The sequence below is a fragment of the Cornus florida genome, unplaced genomic scaffold, assembly GCF_030987335.1.
Source record: "Cornus florida cultivar Cherokee Brave unplaced genomic scaffold, ASM3098733v1 CherokeeBrave_3.0.0_Hap2_Chr10, whole genome shotgun sequence".
Classification (NCBI taxonomy): domain Eukaryota; kingdom Viridiplantae; phylum Streptophyta; class Magnoliopsida; order Cornales; family Cornaceae; genus Cornus; species Cornus florida.
In genome coordinates, this window is record NW_026775580.1 from 107,062,471 (window position 1) to 107,086,338 (window position 23,868).

Here is a 23,868-nt window from a genome sequence, read left to right on the forward strand (position 1 = left end):
TCAACATCATCAGGGGTAGAGCCAGTCTAACCCTCATCCGGGACGCGATCGGCGTATCCTTCTCGGAACCCCTGAGCATATCTGAGGGCTCCAACTCTAGAGAACCGAGCATGCAGAGCTAGCATACCACCATTTACCATGCTGATGGTATCAAGCAAAGCGTTGCGCTCGTCCAAGGCCCTTTTCTCAAAGGCCATCCGAGCGGATTGCTCATCACTCAAAAGGCGTAGCAGTTCTTCCTTCTCGGCCTTAAGGGATTCCCGCTCGATCTGCCAGACGCTCTTTTCAAGCTGCAGAGCATTCCTCTCATCTTGAAGAGAGTCAGTCTCCCTTCTCAGCGAATCCCTCTCTTTTTCAATTTTACCAAGCTGAACCATCACCTCGGTCTTCTGAGCAGCTAAATCATCGTTTTCCTTGTTCGCTGCATTAAGGCTGTCAGAAAGCGCGCGGACCTTGGCATTCACATGCTCAACTTGTTTCTGCATAGCCATCATCCCGTACGAGGTCTGTAGAGATATACAGGACAACTGGTTAAGCCGAACAGATGGTTAGAAGAAAATAAGTGTCAAGAGTATGTAAAGATTTATTGACTAAGTGGTAGAAGTTACCTCCATGGCAGACAAGGGAAATCGGCTGAACACCTTCCTCTGAGACAGACCTTTGGCTACCTTGATGTCCTTGGGAGTCCACATACTCCTGTAGTAAGCCATTGCGGTCTGACCATCCTTGAACATGGTCTCGGTCGGTTTCACAGACGATCCGTCTGTTCGAATGAAGCGAGGGCTCCATGGCGCCGTTCCTGAAGCGGAGGCATGCCCAGAAGGGGTGGGGGGCCTAGCTTGAGGAGGTCTCGCCAGGGATATCACATTCGGCCTAGAGGGCCTAACCCTCTGAGACAAGGGAACGTCATCCATGCTGAGGGCACTATCAGGTTGATGCCTTTTTCCTCTGGCCTTTTCCCGTGCGGAAGCAATAGTAGAACCAAAAGGATTGTTGACAGAAGAGGTAACGTTCAGACTGGCAGTCGTTGTGTTAGCGACCGAGTCAGCAGCCGTCGCGGATGGATCGGTGGAAGGAGTGGTATCAGAAAGGGTAGCGGAGGAAGATGCTGAAGCCGGTGAGGAATTTGATGCAAGGGTGATAGCAGGCCTGGGGGCAGTTTTCTTCCTGCCGAATGAAGGGATCTGGAGTTAGCTCATTGTCTTGCCGAGGACTGAGATATCGAGGAGATTATTTGAGGTGAGAAGGTCCGAGCAAGAGGGAACGTTGGTCAAAACGTACCGCTTCAAGTAGTTATCCCTATCCCTGCACACACTGTAGCTCAAGTCATCACAAGGAATGCCTAAGGAATGGCACAAGAAAATATAAAAACGAGGAATGCAAATCTCGCAAGGACAGTCACTCTTATGGTTTTTATATTTCTTGTAAAAAGAGACAGAGCACTCTCCGAAAGCGTTCGGGATAGGGAAATCCTCCGCAGCTGGAGAGAACCAGGCTCCCCTAACCCCAATAATGTTTTTCCTCCAACCCTTCTCGGATTTGATCTTATCCGTGCAGATGGACCTCTTCTCAATGGGGAAAAAGTGGTAAAACGGTTCGTCAGTTCTGATCTTGCTGACCTTGTAACAGAGGAGAAGATCTACGAGGTCCAGATCCAGACCTCTGTCACGAATCAGGAGTAGCATAACAGATAAAATCCTAAGGAAATTGGGGTTTACTTGCAAAGGGGAAAGATTTAGCTTGTTAAAAACATAGTAAAAGAAAGGATGTAAAGGAAATCTAAGGAGATTGAGATGGAGGAGTGAAAATAGGGCCTCGTCGGGAAGAAAGCCAGCACCGGTTCTAATATTCACTTCTCGGGGGCAGTTTCTAATTTCTACATCGTCAGGAAGGTGAAGTTTCATGCGAAGAACGTCTAGATCTACTTTCATGGTGAGAGTGGATGAGGATTCCGAGGAGGAGAAAGAAGTCTTCCAAAAGAAAAATGCAAATGAAACTAACCTTAGAGAGTGCAAACGGCAGAAAGTATTGCAAAGCCACTGGAAGGAAGATCTTTCGCAAGAGATCGCCGGAGAGGATTCAAACAGCAAAAGGTGAGATAGAGACGGTAAAGAGGATCGATGGAGAATCAATGGAGCTTATAAAGACGAGATGAGCCCAAGGGCCGAGGAGTCAGGAAAGCGATGGGTTGTCTTTTTGAATCTCGAAGCGCCGACACCTAGATCTAACCGTCCATTCTCCTGCACGATCTCCTCGAGCCGTCAGGTCATCATTAGCAGCCTCTAATAATTACCCCCTAATCAATAAGGGGCAATTATGGGGGCAGTTGAGGATGCGGCAAGTGGCATGGGCCGGATATGGTTCGCAGGAACGAGATCAGGTCGAATGATTGAAGTGGGATCCATGCCAAAGCGCCCTGGAATGGGCCGAACCTGGGGGATCCACCGAGGAAGGTCAAGCCCATTGGAAGACCAAGCCCAGAAGGAAGAGAGCTTTCGAATATAGGCCCAATGTAATTGGTTAACAGCAATAAGGGTGATGGCCTATAAATAGACCATGACAGGTGGAAAGTGAGAGGAGAATGCTAGAGAGAGAGAGAGAGGGAGAGAGAGAAGAAACGAAATCTTGTATCTTCAGTGCCTCTTCCCTAGTTTACTTTCATGCTAGTAGTTTAGATGTAGTGTAGTGTTAAATGGGAGGACAATCCATGTTTGTTGTTTGATGTTCCAAGCTTTTGAATACAAGTAGCATATGTCTCTAATCTTGTGTTGTATTTGGATTGTGAGCCTAATGAAAGGATGAATGACTTATTTTGATTTATTGTGCCTTCCACATGTTGTTTAGACAATATATGCTTCATCGCTTAGATATATTGTGCCTTTCACATGATGTTTAGACAATACATGCTTAAATAGTCATCCTTACTTGTTGAATCAACCAAACACACACACACCAATATTGCAACACCCTAATTGCCCTCGTTAGTCACTTGTCAATAATATAGGAATGCATTGCTTGGTGGTGATCTCTAAACCTCAAGACTCTTCTCTCTCTTACTTACTCTTCATTGCATTCAATTACTTAGTTTAATTTAGTTGCTCTTTAATCTAATTAACCAACCAATCAATTGTTTGATCACTCGACTTACTAACCCTAATAGCAATTCCACAATCAACTCCGACTCCAATCCCTTGGGACGATCCCTACTCGCCCTAGCTATATTTATAGTGAAAGGTAGTAGTGGCTTTTATAAATGTAAAACTTGGCCCTTGCCTAAATTGCACGCTTCTCCAAGCTTGTGGTCACCGCGACCTAAAAAAGGACCAGCAAGTTTTTGGCGCCGTTGCCGGGGATTAGGTAATGTCGTAGTTATGGAATCGATTAGGAATTAGTATTCTTTTGATCATATCTTTACTTTGTTTTTATTTTTCTTTTAGTTATTTATTGTGTTTGTTCATATTTGATAAGGTGCATTGAGCAAGAGGCAAGTAAAGGAGCATCCAAGTAAAGGAACTAAGCAAAGAAAGGAAAAATGCTAAAAACTTAAAAAAAAAATTGCTAAGCTAAGCTTTAAATTTGGAGTTGAAGTGCTTAAAGACCTTTGTGAGACTTTCTTTACTCAATCCCTTAGTTAAATCGTCGGCCCACGTGGAGGCTTGTAATTCAATTCTTAGATAAATCGTGAGCCCGCGTGGAGGCTATTTTATTGTTCTTTGCATCATCTTTGTTAAAGCATAGGAATATGGGTTAAGTGTTTGTGGAGAGAGTTTCTTTGCATTGTTGTGAAGGTAAAGTGTATGTCATTCTTTGTGTTTGTTGTTTTGCATTGTGCATGCATGGACGTCGTTCATTGAGACCAACTCTTGTCCCTCTTGATTTGCATCTTGAATCCATAATTAGAAATTCTAGGGGAAGATGAAGTTCAAATAGAACCAATCTATCAATGGATGACCATAATGATGACCATATTGAGGACCTTGGTCACATAGACCAACAAGGTATCCTTCATCCCAATGTGCACAATGAAAACATGCAAGTACCATTAGGCATGCCTAGGCCATTCATCCAACCACCACAACAATAAGGCCAAGTTCCATAAGGAATGCCAAGGCCAATATATGCTCCACAACCTCCCATCATTAATCAAGGAATTCAAAACCAAGGTGTTCATGTTACACTTCAAGTAGCTAATCTACCTTTTGCTTTGAGAGATCATTATGTGCCTAATGAATACAATGCACCCACATGCATTCAATTGCCACCATTTAGAGCACATCATTATGAAATTAAAGCACAAACTATTCAAATGCTTCCTAACTTTCATAGACTTCCTAGTGAAGAACCTTACAAGCATTTGGATGAGTTTCTTGAAGTATGTTCCACCGTAAAATATACGGACATGCCGAAAGAGGTCTTAAGACTCAAACTTTTTCCATTCACCTTAAAGGACAAAGCAAAATATCGGTTTAACAATCTTAGGCCTTTTTCAATCACTTCTTGGGCGGAGATGCAACAAGAGTTTTTAAAGAAGTATTATCCGGTTCTAAGACCAATGCCATGAGAACCTCAATTCGAAAATTTTCACATGGGGATGGAGAAACATTTCATGAGGCATGTGAACGCTTCAATGAATTGCTTAGGAAGTGTCCACATCATGGCATGCCCAAATGGCAATTAGTTCAATATTTCTTTGAGAGCTTATCGGACAACTATAAGGGTATGCTTGATGCTTCCATGGGTGGCTCTTACATTGATAGGCATGAGGATGACGTATGGCATCTTTATGAAAGCATGAGTGAAAATTCTTTGCATAGAACATTATCATCCAAGAATGGTAGAAATTCACAATGTAGGAAGAATGTTGGCTTACATCAAGTCGACCATTCAAATGAAATAGCCGCCGAAGTGAAGTCTTTAGCTCAAAGGGTTGATCAATTCTTGATTAACTAAAACTCGGCGAACCAAGTATCTTCCTTTCCTAACCATTCTCATCATGTATCAAATGAAACTTGTATGACTTGTTCTAGTGTTCTTCATTCTACTTCTCATTGTCCTCATGGACAAGTACAAAATGAACCTAATGAACAAGTCAATTCAACTTTTGTGAACCAAGGGAACAATCCTTATGGTACTCATTACAATCCAAGTTAGAGGAATCATCCGAATTTCTCTTGGAAAAACCAAGGAGAAGGCTCAAACCCTTCTCAAGGCGGTTTCCAAGGGAAATACATTCCACTTCCACTTCAAAACCAAGGATCCCAAGGCTATAGACCTTATCAATCACAAGGGAATCAATTTGCTAATTCTCATTTTTCCAACCAATCTTATTCCCAAGGAAACACTAGAAGTCCCGCATTTGAAGAAAAAGTTTTAAATGCTTTGGGGACTTTTGAGGCAAACACACAATTACTTCATTCTCACTCTCAATCCATTGCTAAGCTAGAAACCCAAGTAGGGCAAATAGCAAGCACTTTTAATACAAGAGAGAAGGGAAAGATGCCTATTAATGCACCACTTAAACAACAATGTGTTGTGGAAACCCATTCCTCATCGGAAGGGCATACCATTGAACATGTTAATGCGGTGACTACTTTGCGGAGTGGTAGAGTTGTGGACAATCAAGTTGAAATGTCCAATGAAGAGAGTGAACCGATGCAACCTCAAGTTGCCACCCATCCCGTTTCACATCCCATTCCTCATTCATTGCATACACATGATCTTGCAAATGAGAAAGTTTTAAAAAATGTGTTTGAAAAAGAAGTCTTGAAAAATGATGTTGAGAAACAAGTTTTGTTGAAAAATGATTTGGAACAAAATGATTCGAAAACTTCTTGTGTTGAAGAGAGTTCAAAAGAAAATTTTGAAAAAGTGTTTGAACCAAAAATTTCATTTCCGGATGCCTTAAAAGGGTCCATTTTAAAAAACAAGCAAAAGGCAAAAACCAATGAAATCATGGAAATATTTAGGCAAGTGAAAGTTAATCTTCCACTTTTGGATGCAATCAAGCAAATTCCGGCTTATATCAAATTCTTGAAAGACTTATACACCTAAAAGCAGAAGAACAAGAGCCAAGCACCAAAAAAAGTAGTTTTGACCGAGCAAGTAAGCTCAATTTTGCAGCATAACACTCTTCCAAAGTTTAAGAACCCCGGTTCGCCCACTACATCATGCATCATTGGTGATCATATCATTAATCGGGCACTTCTTGACTTAGGAGCAAGTGTTAACCTTCTTCCTTATTCAGTCTATGTTAAATTGGGCCTAGGTGAATTGAAACCGACGTCGGTAGTTTTGCAACTTGCCGACCGATCCATTAAGAAACCTAGGGGTGTCATTGAGGATGTTTTGATCAAGATTGATAAATTCTTCTTCCCGGTTGATTTCATTATCATTGACACGGAACCGGTTTCCAATCTTAAGAGCCAAATTCCCGTTATCCTTGGCCGTCCTTTCTTGGCAACTGCCAATGCCAACATCAATTGTAGGACGGGGGTGATGAAGATTTCATTTGGCCACATGAAGGTAAAGTTGAATATCTTTAATCCCACACCCAATTCACTTGACAAGTATGAAGGAGAGGTTAATGTTGTAGAAAAATGTCATGATCTTCAATGCCAAGGAAATGAGTTTTTGTGTAAAACCAAAACTTCAAAATGATCATCTTCAACCTTGCATTCTCAAAGTGTTGTTCCAAATTCTTGCTTTGAAAGGGCATGGAAGCCCAAAGGTTTTAATTGCATAGACAAAGGATCAAAAGCTTCTTTTGAGCTTGATCCAACAAGTTCTTCAAATGACCATTTGTTGGGTGGAGTTCAAAGCATCTATCACCCCAACAAGGAGGGGATGCATTACAAGATTTTTGATCCGGGCTAAAAGAGCCCAATGTCTTGATAGAGACGTTAAAAACTAGCAAAAAGACATTCGTAGGGTGTCAAAACCCTATTCCTCCCCCATTTCTATCTTTCATTTTGTTTCTTGCGAAGTCTAGATACTTGTTTTAGGTTCACATGCATTGAAAGGAACTTTGGTGAGGATTGCATAAGCTTTTATGTCATAATTGAGCATTTGGCAAAGTTCGATCGATCTCACATTGGAGTTCGATCGATCGAACTGTGGATTGCACTCAACACTTAGAAAATTTTTCGACCTGCATCCAAAATCAGCTCTCGGTCCCATCGTTCGAACTCATTCTTAGATCAATCAGATATCTTCGATCGATCCAACTTCTAGGTTCGATCGATCTCAGGACTCAACACTTAAAAAAATTTTGAGCCTGCATAAACCTGCATATTTCAGCTCTCTGTCCCATCGTTCGAATTCAATTCAAGATCGATCTAAAATTCTTCGATCAATCTGAAAATCTTCGATCGATCCAATATTATGGTTGGATCGATCTCAAGTTCCAGCACTTAGCCAATTTTTGAACCAAGAACCTGTATATTATGACCTATGTCTGATCGATCGAAGGCTTGTTTTGATCGATCACATTTCTTTCATTTCACGATTTTGACTTTAATTTGACTTTTCAACATTTCAAAAATTCAAAAATACTTTGTGTTGAGGTTGAATTTCGCCGCGGTCTAGTACGACACCGTTTCCTGCAAAATAAGGATGGCAAAGTCAAACACCGGTGTGGTGCCGGCCGTTGACCCTCCGACGATCAAGTTAGCAAGGATTCTCGATAGAGAATTTTAATCGTAATTTGCTTAGTAGGAGTTTTTTTTGTGTGTACCTTATCCCTGAGTCGTCTTTGTCTTTATAGTCACTTCCCTTATTCTTGATAAGGGAGTTTCATCGTCCTTAGCCCATGGAGCCTACATCGTGGAAATCCTATCCTTGATAAGATTTGAACTTATCCCATGACAAATCCTATCCTAGATACGATTTGTCATTATTCTTATCTAATAGAATGGTTATCCTTAATAACGAGATATTATCGTCTGAGAGTTGGAGAAATCTGGTGGCAGGTCAATATTTAATTCCCTTTTTTGTTAAGTCAAGATAGGCTAGGGTTATTTTTCCCTATCAGTTGCCCCCTATTTCTGGGTACGTGGTGGACCAAGGAAATACTTTCTATATTCCATTTGTTTCCTTTTTACTACAGGCCCCTTCTATATTGTAGTAGGATTCATTTACAAGAACTTCACTGTTACTTGAAAAAGAATTTTCTTTCCTATAAATAGATAAATATATATATTTATTTATTTACCTTCCTTTTCTTTTTGGTCTGAAATTCTCTAAACTGGATCCTAACTGTGAGTTTATTGTGGATCGTTGTAGATACGTAATTAGGTCAAGTTGTCTCTACCAAGTTATTGGTGTAATTCCAAAGTGGTTTCGCTATTTTCGCGATATCCGATACCTCATCATGTTCGTGCAGAAAAATAACTTGAATACTGAATCTCAATCCGAGGACTCAACCTCTGAAAGTGTTGAAGAACTCGATCCTGACTATGCTGATGAATCTGGTGTTGATTACTCCTCAAGACCAAGGACTGCTTTTTCCAAGCAACCTCCTCGTGAAAGAGAATCCTTAATGAAGGATGAGACTTTACAGAGTTGTAGAGTTAAATATTCCATTCCTTCATCTATTCGTCTTCACAAACCCAAACCAGAAGATAGATGTTCTTCTATTCGTTTGGGTGAGGTATGTTTTTTCCAGTCGACTTTTGCTGCGGGCTTGCGTTTTCCGATTCATCCATTTGTAGAAGAAATTCTTTCTCATCTGAAGATAGCTCCTTCTCAAATTGCTCCTAATTCATGGAGAATTATTATAGGCTGTTTGATTGTTTGGGGAAAGTGTGGCAATGGCCGTCTAACAGTAAATCAATTCCTGCATTTTTATTATCCCAAGAAGAAAAAAGACAATTTTTGGTACTTCCAGTGTAGATCAAAGAAGACATTCCTCCTTGTTGCAACCCCTGAAAATAATAAAGGTTGGAAGAGTCGTTTCTTCTTTATTTCCGGTGCATACGGGAAATTTCCAACTATTTGGAATAATTCAGATCCAACAGGTAAGATTTATATGTATATAGTTTCCAAATTATTTATTTATTTATTTATTTTGTACCCGAGGGAACTGTTCCCTCGGGTACTGTTCATGAACAGTACCGCGGGTACTATTCATGAATAGGATTTTTTTTTTTTGCACCCGAGGGAATAGTACCCTCGGGTACTGTTCATGAATAATTTTTTTTTTTTTTTTTTTTTTTTTTTTTTTTTTTTTTTTGCACCCAAGAGAATAGTACCCTCGGGTACTGTACATGAATAGGATTTTTTTTTTTTTTAGGTGCAACTTATTATTCTTTTTTCCAGAATTTAAAGACAAACCAACCCTCTCCATTCCAGAAGCCGAGCATGTTGGTAATGCCTCTTCTTACCCAGTAAAGACCTTTAGCGATCTTATAACTGACGAGGCTTTAGATTTGTATGTACGAGCTCATAGCTCAAAGGAAACCTCCACCCACTTAGAGAAAGGTAAGAAAAACAAACATACTTATATGTGAACATATTGATTTTTAGTTAATATCTCATTAAGTATTTCCCTTATCACTTTTTATGCAGGCAAGAAGCTCAGTAAAAGACTCCTAGCCCAAGTCCGGTCAAGTAATCTCCCTTCTACTCCTGCTTCCAAAAAATTACGAAGGGTAGGAGAAGGGAATCATGGTACATCCGCAAGCCCTGGAGTGTTATCAGGTCCTACTCTTGTACCTCTAGGTTTCAGCGGATTTGGTGGGGTTCCTACTAGTTTCGAAAGTTTTTGTTCAGTATCAACCAACCAAGCCTTTTCCCACGGGGAATCGATTCTCGATGACGCTAATGTCGCGAATGACAGGTTACATAAAATGGTAGTAAAAGACGACACTGCCAGATTGCAGAGTCTGCCAGCATCTGAGCTTTCAAAGAAATTTCTTCATCTAATCAGCCAGGTGAGATTTTACCCTTATTATGCGCAACTCTTTTTTTTCGTTTATTTATTTATTTATTTTTAACTGTTCGCCACTATTTATTTATTTATAGGGCACTACATACTCTGTTGTTATCGCCAAAGAATACGAGAAGCTTTCCTTAGAGATGGCTTCCCTCAAGGCTAAATATGAAGATGTTACTTCTATACTTAAAATAAAAGAAGTTGACTTGACTAATGCAAAATTAAACTTTCAAGATGAAAAAGTGAAACTTACCAAAGAATACTCTGATAAGCTGGAATTCGAGAAGCTAGCTGCCGTGGAGAGTTTTAAAAATTCTGATGAATTCAAGGTGCTCATAGGCAAGGCTTGCTGTGATGGTTTTGACCGGTCAAAGCTCTTGTCGGCAAAGATCGTCCAGACATAGACTTTTCTAAGTATGACGTTCTAAGTGAGAGCGAAGAGGAAGATTGAATTCCATAGTATTAGTCATATATATATATATATATATATATATATATATATATGTTGAGGTTGAATTTCGCCGCGGTCTAGTACGACACCGTTTCCTGCAAAATAAGGATGGCAAAGTCAAACACCGGTGTGGTGCCGGCCGTTGACCCTCCGACGATCAAGTTAGCAAGGATTCTCGATAGAGAATTTTAATCGTAATTTGCTTAGTAGGAGTTTTTTTTGTGTGTACCTTATCCCCGAGTCGTCTTGGTCTTTATAATCACTTCCCTTATTCTTGATAAGGGAGTTTCATCGTCCTTAGCCTATGGAGCCTACCTCATGGAAATCCTATCCTTGATAAGATTTGAACTTATCCTATGACAAATCCTATCCTAGATACGATTTGTCATCATTCTTATCTAATAGAATGGTTATCCTTAATAACGAGATATTATCGTCTGAGAGTTGGAGAAATCTGGTGGCAGGTCAATATTTAATTCCCTTTTTTGTTAAGTCAAGATAGGTTAGGGTTATTTTTCCCTATCAGTTGCCCCCTATTTCTGGGTACGTGGTGGACCAAGGAAATACTTTCTATATTCCATTTGTTTCCTTTTTACTACAGGCCCCTTCCATATTGTAGTAGGACTCCTTTACAAAAACTTCACTGTTACTTGAAAAAGAATTTTCTTTCCTATAAATAGATAAATATATATATATATATATTTATTTACCTTCCTTTTCTTTTTGGTCTGAAATTCTCCAAACTGGATCCTAACTGTGACTTTATTGTGGATCGTTGTAGATATGTAATTAGGTCAAGTTGTCTCTACCAGGTTATTGGTGTAATTCCAAAGTGGTTTTGCTATTTTCGCGATATCCGATACCTCATCATGTTCGTGCAGAAAAATAACTTGAATACTGAATCTCAATCCAAGGACTCAACCTCTGAAAGTGTTGAAGAACTCGGTCCTGACTATGCTAATGAATCTGGTGTTGATTACTCCTCAAGACCAAGGACTGCTTTTGTAATACCCCGTAATTTTAAAGAGTTTATTTAAATTAATTTTGTGTTAGGTTAATTCTTTAATGTGTAGATTTATTCACCTTTTAATTATATATGTTAAATTATTTAATTAATTTTATTTATTTGTGCATGTAATATTGATTTTTTTTTTTGTTCTATATATTATAATGATTAGTTTAGACATTTTATTGGTTATGTTTTAGATTAATTAATATTATTTAATTAAAGTATTTAATTTGTATTTAATAATAATAATAATATAATAATAATATTTATAATTATAATAATTATAATAGTTTATTAATAATAAAAATAATAATAATATTTATAATAAATAATAATAGTATTAAATCAATGTAATGATGAAGAAATTAAATCTTAGGATAGGATTTACCTTAGGACATCTTGCTTGACTTGGCTTGCTAGCCTTAAAGCCTTATGGTTGGGAATGTGGTTAATTAAATGCAAAAATAGATATTTGTAATATTTATATTATATAAATTGTATATAAATTAGCTAGCCTACCTTAGAAGGAAGGAAAGGGAGTTAGAAACAAATTATAAATTTTAGTAAGCCATTGTAAAAGTGTGGAAAGGAAGAGAAAGAAAGAAAAGAGCTTGGACCGGTGTAGGAGAAATTTACCCGATTACGCGCAACCGGCGGATTTATTTTAAATCCAAAAAGGCAAGTTATTATCTACTTTTCCCCTTTGAATCCATAAATTATTCATTTAATTTATTTCGGGTTTTTAGAGACTAGAAACCATGCTAGGAATTTCAATAAATTATTTTTAGTTTATTAAAATAATGTGTTTTTAATTATTAAAGAGGTTAGATATTTATTTATTAGCCTATGTAATTAAAATATAGCTGAAAATAATTAAATAAGGCTTTAGGGATTTTTCTAGAATTTTCTAGATTTTTTCGGGGCTTTTCTGCAATTTCCGGCGAGCCTCCGGCGAGGTTTCCGGCCACCAGCAGTGAAGAAGATGACCGGAGTGATCCGGTGTGATGCGGCGCATTGTAGGTTAGTGCGCGCGCGCATCCTGGGCCTTAGATGAAGCTGATTGATCCGGTGCATCGCGGTCCATGTTACCGCGGTACACCCGGATCATTGACCCTTGGATTAGGTGAGATGAGATGATAGATGATCCGGTGTGGCGCGCATGTAGGAAAGCTGATGCAGCCAACCAACCGGAGGACGTCACGTCAGCAGGAAGCCATCAACGCGCGCGTGGAACTCTCCAGACGCGCGTGGGAGCGCGTGCGCGCGCGTGGCTGATGCCAGACGCGCGTGGAGGAGCGTGAGAGAGTGGGGAAGGTTAGGCTGCGCGTGGGGAAGCTTAGGGCGGCGCGTGGGGGCGCGTGAGGGGCCTTGTCAGCTGCTGGAAATTACCAGAATACCCCTAGGGCCTGTTTTGTAAATTCCAGAACCTTAAACTTGGATTTTTATGTAATGTGTTGGTATTTACGGGTTTAACGGGCCACGAAATTATTATTTTAATACCCGTTAATTATTCTTATGGCCAATTAATCTTTTCTAAGCATCTATTGGCTCGTTTACGGTACGGATATTAATGTGATTTATTTAATGACATTGTTAAAGATAAATAGTGTTAATATCTTATTAAATGGTATCAAACATTACTGTTAAATTAAATAATGCCATGTTTTAGTCATATAAATTATCCAATATATATTATGGGATATTTATACTATTAATCATATACCAACCATGATTATTATGCTGTGTGCATTTCAGGAAATAAATGGACTGTTTAATTATGTCACATTTATATTATATGGATGAGTTGCCATATAGAACCATGTGAGCTGGCTAATAAGTTTAGACTCATTTATACCTTATGCATTCGTTGCTATAGACAGATGTGTGGCTGTCGGGGTATGTGGTTTAATATTATTGGCATGTGTTGCCTAATTGTTATGCTCAGTACCTCATTAGTACATTGAGATGTGTTACTACTGTGTAGTCTTTACAGTCTGTGTTGTCAATACCGTGCACCATGTATAATAGCTGATTTCCCGGGTAGGGAAAGGCGACACTTAACCACCTAGTGTGAGTCTAAGTGATCACCGTCTATTCTGGTTGAGGTCATGTTATACATTGGATAGTTCCCTTAGGATGTATACAGATATAGTACTCATCCGATTCTTAATGATTAATTTATTTGATTCTCTGATTTGGGTCATAGTAGAGAGGACTTGCTCGTGGGGTTGACCCACCATTGTTGTTATTTCAGGATGCGGTCAGTACCCGTTCCAAGGTTGAGGTTAGCAGTGAGGGACCACCATCTGAACTCATCTACTCTTACGATCCAGTTCAGGGTAGAAGTTTTATGTATTACTTCAGTTTCAGTTTTTATTTACTTTTGACGTTGAACTCTCAGGGTTATATTTAGGGATCCTTGACATAGGATTTCCAAGTTGTAATGGAGTACTGTATTAAATAAAGGATGGATGGATGTTGTATTATTTAGTGTTCCTTTCCTGTCTAAATTCTTTTATTATCATCATTTTGTATTCCATGCTTGTATATTGCCAATTGTTTTTGATATCCCTCGTTTTTCGTGTATAAGCCTGATTAACTTATGCGTGGAAAATGTGGGGGTGTTACAGTTGGTATCAGAGCATTCCAGGTTCGGGTGTCTTAGGGATCTGTGATTACTATACTTCCGCGTTGTGTATTCTGATAATTAGAGCCTAAGTATTAGGGTTCTTTGTATTCTTTTAGTCGGTCCATTATAATGTACTGACGTTAGATTTTTCTGAATTTAAAAGAAGGATGTCTCGGCGTGGGACAAGGAATGCGAACCGTCATCGCAGTATTTCCCCAACTCAAAATGAGAATCAGGAATTTTCCCCTCAAGTTGCTGATATTATTGCACGAGCTGTAGCAGCAGGAGTAGCATCTGCTCTACGAAACCAGCAACCTCCTCCAATAGTACCTGTTCCTGAACCAGTGGCACAGCCAATGTCATGGGACAAAGTTCGTCACTCGTTCATCTGGGGAAATCCACCAACATTTGCAGGGTCCACAGATGTCCTATTAGCATATCAGTGGAAATAGGAAAGCGAGCGTCATCTTCGGATGGTAATCTGTACCGAAGTGCAGAAACAGATGCTAGCTACGTTTATGCTGATAGGCAATGCATTACAGTGGTGGGAGTCTATTACTACTGTCGAAGAGAGGACCAGATTGACTTATGCTGAATTTTAGACTCGCTTTGACGACAAGTATTTTCCTATGTCAGTAAGATCAGCGATGAAGACTGAATTTCTGGATCTGCAACAGGAGGATATGACTGTGGCTGAGTATGAACAGAAGTTCATTAATTTGTCATTATTCGCACCAGATGAGGTCAATACGGAAGAAAAGAAGAGAGACCGCTTTGTGAAGGGTTTGATATGGCCGATTAAAGTGGTGATCATAGGTAGTCCTGCATATACTACTTATATCCAGGTGGTTAATGCCGCTTACAGCACTGCCAGATGAGGAGTGATTACCGAAAGTCCAAGGGAGATAAGCGGGCTAACCGAGACTACCAGACAGTGGAGAAAGGAAGCAGCAGTGGTACCAAGTCCAATGATCGGGGCAGATTTCAAGGACATCAACCTTGGAAGAAAAACAAAGGAAACCCATATGTGCAGAGGGATGGAGTCCCTAATCAGGGTAGACAAGGTGGGGTACCTCAGACCGGACAGGAACAGTGGTCGGGAAATCAACAGAGAAGGCAGGCAGGTCCTTTTACGGGACGTTGTTATCACTGTAGAGAGATTGGGCATCCGGCCAAAATGTGTCCCAAAGCTAAGCAGGGACAGTATGGGCAGCCGAGACCTAATCAGCCGTTACCTCTACCGGCCCCACCGATGCCACGTGGGCAAGTTCAGAATTTTCCGGCACTTCCAGCACCACCATTTCCTCCAGGATAACCTCCACAGCAGTTGCATCATGGCAGAGTTTATAACTTCATGCCACATAATGCGCAGGCTCCTTAGGCTATTGAGGGTATGTTTTCTATACATGGTAGAACTGCTCGTATATTGTTTGACACGGGTGCATCACATTCTTTTGTGTCTAGATCTTTTGTTATCTTATCTGGTATGACGACTCAGTTATGTGACCAACCTCTTAACATTTATACACCATTGGGAGTTGGCGCAATTTTACGAGAGTGTAGCGGTGATATCCATATAGATATGGGCCGGCTTCGATTTCTTGCAAATTTGTTAGTGTGAGATATGCATTCGTATGATGTTATACTTGGGATGGACTGGTTATCTCAGTACCATGCTCAGGTTAACTGTTACGAAAAGTCTATTGTATTTGCTATACCAGGACAGGAGATGTATCTTCTTGTTGTACCACAACCTGATAGAGGGCCTAGCACTTATTTATTCATTCTTGAGGAGGACTCACAGGAAGCGACTGCGGTATCTCTTGACAGTATTCCGGTAGTACAGGAATTCCAGGATGTCTTCCAAGAGATTCCAGGCTTGCCACCGAGTCGAGAGATAGACTTCGTCATTGATTTAGCTCCAGGCACTACGCCTATTGCTAAGGCGCCGTACAGAATGGCACCAGTGGAGATGCGAGAGTCGAAAGATCAAATTCAACAGTTGCTCAGCCAGGGATTTATTCGCAGGAGTACTTCACCATGGGGAGCACCAGTACTGTTTGTAAAGAAGAAGGATGGATCTCTTCGTCTTTGTATTGATTACAGAGAACTGAACAAGGTCACTATTCGCAACAAGTACCCGTTGCCCAGAATTGATGACCTGTTTGATCAGTTGAAGGGAGCTACTTACTTCTCAAAGATCGATTTGAGGTCTGGTTATCATCAACTACGAGTCAGAGAACAAGATGTTCCAAAGACAGCATTTCTCACAAGGTACGGATCTTATGAGTTTCGTGTTATGCCTTTCGGTTTAACGAACGCTCCAGCTGTCTTTATGGACTTGATGAATAGAGTATTCAGAGAATACTTAGATCAGTTTGTCATTGTTTTCATTGATGATATTCTGGTTTACTCTAAGGCGGAGAAGGACCATGCCAGACATTTACGCACAGTATTGCAGATACTTCGAGAACATCAGTTGTTTGCGAAGTTTGAGAAGTGTGAATTTTGGCAGAAAGAGGTCAAATTTCTGGGACATGTAGTGTCAGAAGAAGGGTTAGCAGTAGATCCAGCCAAGGTTGCGGCTGTTATGGAGTGGGGACAGCCTACCTCACCGACAGAGATTCGCAGTTTTCTGGGATTGGCGGGGTATTATCGTAGGTTCATCCAGGGATTTTCCAAAATTGCGGGTCCACTTACTCATCTGACTAAGAAGAATGTACCATTTGTATGGGATGGTTCTTGTCAGACTGTTTTTGCTGAATTGAAGAGTAAGTTAACTTTTGCACCTGTCTTAACCACACCTCAGAGTGGAATCGAGTATTTAGTATTTACCGACGCTTCTCTGAAGGGTTTGGGTTGTGTGTTGATGCAAGAAGAGCGACCAGTTTCTTATGGGTCTAGGAAGCTTAAGCCTCATGAGCTTAATTACCCGACTCACGATCTAGAACTCGCAGCAGTGGTTTTTGCCTTGCGTATTTGGAGGCATTATCTTTTGGGGGAGACTTTTCGATTGTTTAGCGATCATAAAAGTCTACAGTATTTGTTCACACAGAGGGAATTGAATATGAGACAGCGCAGTTGGTTGGAGTTCGTGAAAGACTATCATTTCTCTATACAGTATCATCCAGGGAAAGCGAATGTTGTAGCAGACGCACTAAGCCGCCGACCCTATGTCAGCCTTTCAGCTTTGTTTGCAACAGAGTGGGATGCGTTGAAGACTGTTGATGAGTTAGCAGACGCTTTTATGGCATGTATGGTAGTAACTCCTTCTATCATTCATCAGGTCATTCAAGCGCAACTCTCAGATCAACAGTGTATTGATCGGGTTTCGGAGTTAGCCTCCGGAGATGTTCCTTTTTATTCTATAGGGACTGATGGAGGATTGAGGTACAAGGGACGTTTAATTGTGCCTTCAGCTGACAATTTGAGAAATGTTGTGATGAGAGAGACACACACTTCTCAGTTCTCGGTACATCCAGGGGGAGACAAGATGTATCAGGACATGAAATGCCAGTTTTGGTGGGCCGGCATGAAAAGAGATATAGCTATCTTTGTCTCTAAATATAGCACCTGTCAGATGATTAAGATTGATCATCAGAGACCGCCAGGATCGTTACAGCCACTTCCCATACCAGAGTGGAAATGGGAGAGTATTTCCATGGACTTCATAGAGGGATTACCTACTTCACAGCATAATCACAACTCTATTTGGGTCATTGTTGATAGATTGACCAAGTCCACTCATTTTCTGCCTGTTCGGTCAAACCTTACGTCAGAACAGTATGCTAAGCTGTATATTGCAGAAATGGTGAAACTTCATGGCGTACCATTGTCCATCGTATCAGATAGAGATCCGAAGTTTGTATCAGGATTTTGGAGGAGCTTTCAGTAGGCTTTGGGTACAGAACTTTATCTTAGCACTGCTTATCATCCTCAAACAGATGGACAAACTGAGCGAGTTAATCAGATTTTAGAAGACATGTTGCGGGTATGTGTTCTTGATTTTAAGGGCAATTGGGAGGAATATTTGCCGCTTTCAGAGTTTGCTTATAACAATAGTTATCAGAAAACTATTGGTATGGCACCATTTGAGGCTTTGTACGGCAGACCGTGTCGGTCTCCTGTCTGTTGGCTTGGAGTTGGTGAGAACAGCTTTTTGGGTCCTGAATTTATTAAGGACACGTCAGAAAAGATCGCTATCATTAGGGATCGGATGCGTACAGCTCAAAGCAGACAGAAAAGTTATGCTGACCGTCGAACTCGTGTTTTGGAGTTTAAGGTTGGTGATCAGGTTTTGCTTAAGGTTTCTCCCATGAAGGGAGTAATGCGGTTTGGGTCAAAGGGTAAGTTATCGCCTCGTTTTGTGGGTCCTTTTATGATTACAGATCGGATCAGGGCAGTAGCTTATCGTCTGGCTCTACCAGATAATCTTTATAGGGTACATAATGTTTTTCATGTATCTATGCTGCGAAAATTTCTACGGGAAGAAGATCGATATCAACACATTGATGTGGGTGGAATTGAGTTGCAACCCGATGCAACCTATTTGGAACAACCTTACTGTATTCTCGATCGTAGGAATCAGATACTGCGCACGAAGACTATTCCATTAGTACGTGTACAGTGGAGTTATCATAGTGCTACAGAGTCTACTTGGGAACGGGAAGATATTATCCGTGCCAAGTATCCAGAGTTTTTTAATACAGGTATGTAGTGAATTTCGGGGACGAAATTCCTTTATTAGGGGGAGAGAAAGTAATACCCCGTAATTTTAAAGAGTTTATTTAAATTAATTTTGTGTTAGGTTAATTCTTTAATATGTAGATTTATTCACCTTTTAATTATATATGTTAAATTATTTAATTAATTTTATTTATTTGTGCATGTAATATTGATTTTTTTTTTTGTTCTATATATTATAATGATTAGTTTAGACATTTTATTGATTATGTTTTAGATTAATTAATATTATTTAATTAAAGTATTTAATTTGTATTTAATAATAATAATAATAATAATATAATAATAATATTTATAATAATAATAATTATAATAGTTTATTAATAATAAAAATAATAATAATATTTATAATAAATAATAATAGTATTAAATCAATGTAATGATGAAGAAATTAAATCTTAGGATAGGATTTACCTTAGGACATCTTGCTTGACTTGGCTTGCTAGCCTTAAAGCCTTATGGTTGGGAATGTGGTTAATTAAATGCAAAAATAGATATTTGTAATGTTTATATTATATAAATTGTATATAAATTAGCTAGCCTACCTTAGAAGGAAGGAAAGGGAGTTAGAAACAAATTATAAATTTTAGTAAGCCATTGTAAAAGTGTGGAAAGGAAGAGAAAGAAAGAAAGGAGCTTGGACCGGTGTAGGAGAAATTTACCCGATTACGCGCAACCGGCGGATTTATTTTAAATCCAAAAAGGCAAGTTATTATCTACTTTTCCCCTTTGAATCCATAAATTATTCATTTAATTTATTTCGGGTTTTTAGAGACTAGAAACCATGCTAGGAATTTCAATAAATTATTTTTAGTTTATTAAAATAATGTGTTTTTAATTATTAAAGAGGTTAGATATTTATTTATTAGCCTATGTAATTAAAATATAGCTGAAAATAATTAAATAAGGCTTTAGGGATTTTTCTAGATTTTTCTAGATTTTTCCGGGGCTTTTCTGCAATTTCCGGCGAGCCTCCGGCGAGGTTTCCGGCCACCGGCAGCGAAGAAGATGACTGGAGTGATCCGGTGTGATGCGGTGCATTGTAGGTTAGTGCACGCGCGCATCCTGGGCCTTAGATGAAGCTGATTGATCCGGTGCATCGCGGTCCATGTTACCGCGGTACACCCGGATCATTGACCCTTGGATTAGGTGAGATGAGATGATAGATGATCCGGTGTGGCGCGCATGTAGGAAAGCTAATGCAGCCAACCAACCGGAGGACGCCACGTCAGCAGGAAGCCATCAACGCGCGCGTGGAACTCTCCAGACGCGCGTGGGAGCGCGTGCGCGCGCGTGGCTGATGCCAGACGCGCGTGGCTGATGCCAGACGCGCGTGGAGGCGCGTGGGAGAGTGGGGAAGGTTGGGCTGCGCGTGGGGAAGCTTAGGGCGGCGCGTGGGGGCGCGTGAGGGGCCCTGTCAGCTGCTGGAAATTACCGGAATACCCCTAGGGCCTGTTTTGTAAATTCCAGAACCTTAAACTTGGATTTTTATGTACTGTGTTGGTATTTACGGGTTTAACGGGCCACGAAATTATTATTTTAATACCCATTAATTATTCTTATGGCCAATTAATCTTTTCTAAGCATCTATTGGCTCTTTTACGGTGCGGATATTAATGTGATTTATTTAATGACATTGTTAAAGATAAATAGTGTTAATATCTTATTAAATGGTATCAAACATTACTGTTAAATTAAATAATGCCATGTTTTAGTCATATAAATTATCCAATATATATTATGGGATATTTATACTGTTAATCATATACCAACCATGATTATTATACTGTGTGCATTTCAGGAAATAAATGGACTGTTTAATTATGTCACATTTATATTATATGGATGAGTTGCCATATAGAACCATGTGAGCTGGCTAATAAGTTTAGACTCATTTATACCTTATGCATTCGTTGCTATAGACAGATGTGTGGCTGTCGGGGTATGTGGTTTAATATTATTGGCATGTGTTGCCTAATTGTTATGCTCAGTACCTCATTAGTACATTGAGATGTGTTACTACTGTGTAGTCTTTACAGTCTGTGTTGTCAGTACCGTGCACCATGTATAATAGCTGATTTCCCGGGTAGGGAAATGCGACACTTAACCACCTAGTGTGAGTCTAAGTGATTACCGTCTATTCTGGTTGAGGTCATGTTATACATTGGATAGTTCCCTTAGGATGTATACAGATATAGTACTCATCCGATTCTTAATGATTAATTTATTTGATTCTCTGATTTGGGTCATAGTAGAGAGGACTTGCTCGTGGGGTTGACCCACCATTGTTGTTATTTCAGGATACGGTCAGTACCCGTTCCAAGGTTGAGGTTAGCAGTGAGGGACCACCATCCGAACTCATCTACTCTTACGATCCAATTCAGGGTAGAAGTTTTATGTATTACTTCAGTTTCAGTTTTTATTTACTTTTGACGTTGAACTCTCAGGGTTATATTTAGGGATCCTTGACATAGGATTTCCAAATTGTAATGGAGTACTGTATTAAATAAAGGATGGATGGATGTTGTATTATTTAGTGTTCCTTTCCTGTCTAAATTCTTTTATTATCATCATTTTGTATTCCATGCTTGTATATTGCCAATTGTTTTTGATATCCCTCGTTTTTCGTGTATAAGCCTGATCAACTTATGCGTGGAAAATACGGGGGTGTTACAGCTTTTTCCAAGCAACCTCCTCGTGAAAGAGAATCCTTAATGAAGGATGAGAATTTACAGAGTTGTAGAGTTAAATATTCCATTCCTTCATCTATTCGTCTTCACAAACCCAAACCAGAAGATAGATGTTCTTCTATTCGTTTGGGTGAGGTATGTTTTTTCCAGTCGACTTTTGCTGCGGGCTTGCGTTTTCCGATTCATCCATTTGTAGAAGAAATTCTTTCTCATCTGAAGATAGCTCCTTCTCAAATTGCTCCTAATTCATGGAGAATTATTATAGGCTGTTTGATTGTTTGGGGAAAGTGTGGCAATGGCCGTCTAACAGTAAATCAATTCCTGCATTTTTATTATCCCAAGAAGAAAAAAGACAATTTTTGGTACTTCCAGTGTAGATCAAAGAAGACATTCCTCCTTGTTGCAACCCCTGAAAATAATAAAGGTTGGAAGAGTCGTTTCTTCTTTATTTCCGGTGCATACGGGAAATTTCCAACTATTTGGAATAATTCAGATCCAACAGGTAAGATTTATATGTATATACCCTCGGGTACTGTTCATGAATAGGAATTTTTTTTTTTTTTTTTTTGCACCCAAGGGAATAGTACCCTCGGGTACTATTCATGAATAGGAAATTTTTTTTAGGTGCAACTTATTAATCTTTTTCCCAGGATTTAAGGACAAACCAACCCTCTCCATTCCAGAAGCCGAGCATGTTGGTAATGCCTCTTCTTACCCAGTAAAGACCTTTAGCGATCTCATAACTGACGAGGCTTTAGATTTGTATGTACGAGCTCATAGCTCAAAGGAAACCTCCACCCACTTAGAGAAAGGTAAGAAAAACGAACATACTTATATGTGAACTTATTGATTTTTAGTTAATATCTCATTAAGTATTTCCCTTATTACTTTTTATGCAGGCAAGAAGCTCAGTAAAAAACTCCTAGCCCAAGTCCGGTCAAGTAATCTCCCTTCTATTCCTGCTTCCAAAAAATTACGAAGGGTAGGAGAAGGGAATCATGGTACATCCGCAAGCCCTGGAGTGTTATCAGGTCATACTCTTGTACCTCTAGGTTTCAGCGGATTTGGTGGGGTTCCTACTAGTTTTGAAAGTTTTTGTTCAGTATCAACCAACCAAGCCTTTTCCCACGGGGAATCGATTCTCGATGACGCTAATGTCGCGAATGACAGGTTACATAAAATGGTAGTAAAAGACGACACTGCCAGATTGCAGAGTCTGCCAGCATCTGAGCTTTCAAAGAAATTTCTTCATCTAATCAGTCAGGTGAGATTTTACCCTTATTATGCGCATCTCTTTTTTTTCATTTATTTATTTATTTATTTTTAACTATTCGCCACTATTTATTTATTTATAGGGCACTACATACTCTGTTGTTATCGCCAAAGAATACGAGAAGCTTTCCTTAGAGATGGCTTCCCTCAAGGCTAAATATGAGGATGTTACTTCTACACTTAAAATAAAAGAAGATGACTTAACTAATGCAAAATTAAACTTTCAAGATGAGAAAGTGAAACTTACCAAAGAATACTCTGATAAGCTGGAATTCGAGAAGCTAGCTGCCGTGGAGAGTTTTAAAAATTCTGATGAATTCAAGGTGCTCATAGGTAAGGCTTGCTGTGATGGTTTTGACCGGTTCAAAGCTTTTGTCGGCAAAGATCGTCCAGACATAGACTTTTCTAGGTATGACGTTCTAAGTGAGAGCGAAGAGGAAGATTGAATTCCATAGTATTAGTCATATATATGTATATATATATATATATATATATATATATTAGGTTTTTTGATTTCTCAGTATGTTGTTCCTTTAAAACTTTTCAGAATTTCTTTGAATCCAGAGAATAGTTGCTCTACTTTTGTCTTTCATGGTATTGTTCCATACTTGTTGTTTCCTTATACAGAACTCATTTTACTTTCCCAGGCTTCACTCAGCCAGTCCTTCTTTCGAAGGAACACATTTTTACGAGCTTCACCCAGCTCGTCCCTTTAGTAAGGAAAAGTCACTTATTTCTTTTAATAAAGAAGGGGACTTAATGTGTCACTAGTCCTTATGTGACTTATAAAATTCAGTAGAAACACGTGCAATAAATACGAATAACCATTTTATTAAAGACCTATCGAAAATAATAATCGATAGTTGAATATTAGCATCCGTTACACACTGGTCTGCTTTATTGTAGCTAGAAACATTCTATCACTTTTAAAAGTGAGATAATAAAATAAAACACAGCCTGGCATGAGTACCTACTGGTAATATTTCCTCAAATGTTCTGCATTCCACGGGTGGGGAAGCTGGTTCCCACCAAGTGACTCTGACCAGTATGCCCCCGGTCTGTTGCTTTTGGTTACTCGATAAGGGCCCTCCCAATTGGGAGCTAACTTTCCTTCCCCCTTTTCCTTAGTAGCCGGGGTAACCT

The 23,868-nt window shown here is 39.5% G+C and overlaps 2 protein-coding genes and 1 pseudogene across 2 annotated transcripts; 2 read left to right on the forward strand and 1 right to left on the reverse strand.

Moving 5' to 3' along the window:
• The first annotated feature begins 1,929 nt into the window (after positions 1-1,929).
• On the forward strand, positions 1,930-10,335 carry LOC132278348 (uncharacterized). Its single transcript, XM_059780143.1, has 5 exons — positions 1,930-2,093; positions 8,281-9,014; positions 9,349-9,477; positions 9,565-9,929; positions 10,021-10,335. The coding sequence occupies exons 1-5, from the start codon at positions 1,930-1,932 to the stop codon at positions 10,333-10,335; spliced, it is 1,707 nt and encodes a 568-aa protein (XP_059636126.1).
• Positions 4,563-4,661, reverse strand: LOC132280330 (small nucleolar RNA R71; annotated as a pseudogene).
• Positions 10,336-10,490: 155 nt separating the features above from the next.
• LOC132278350 (uncharacterized) lies at positions 10,491-23,050 on the forward strand. Its single transcript, XM_059780144.1, has 6 exons — positions 10,491-10,543; positions 11,164-11,386; positions 16,113-16,559; positions 16,770-16,791; positions 21,440-21,955; positions 22,137-23,050. Exons 1-6 carry the CDS (start codon positions 10,491-10,493, stop codon positions 22,292-22,294), a joined length of 1,419 nt encoding a protein of 472 aa, XP_059636127.1. The 3' UTR covers positions 22,295-23,050.
• Positions 23,051-23,868: the final 818 nt, after the last annotated feature.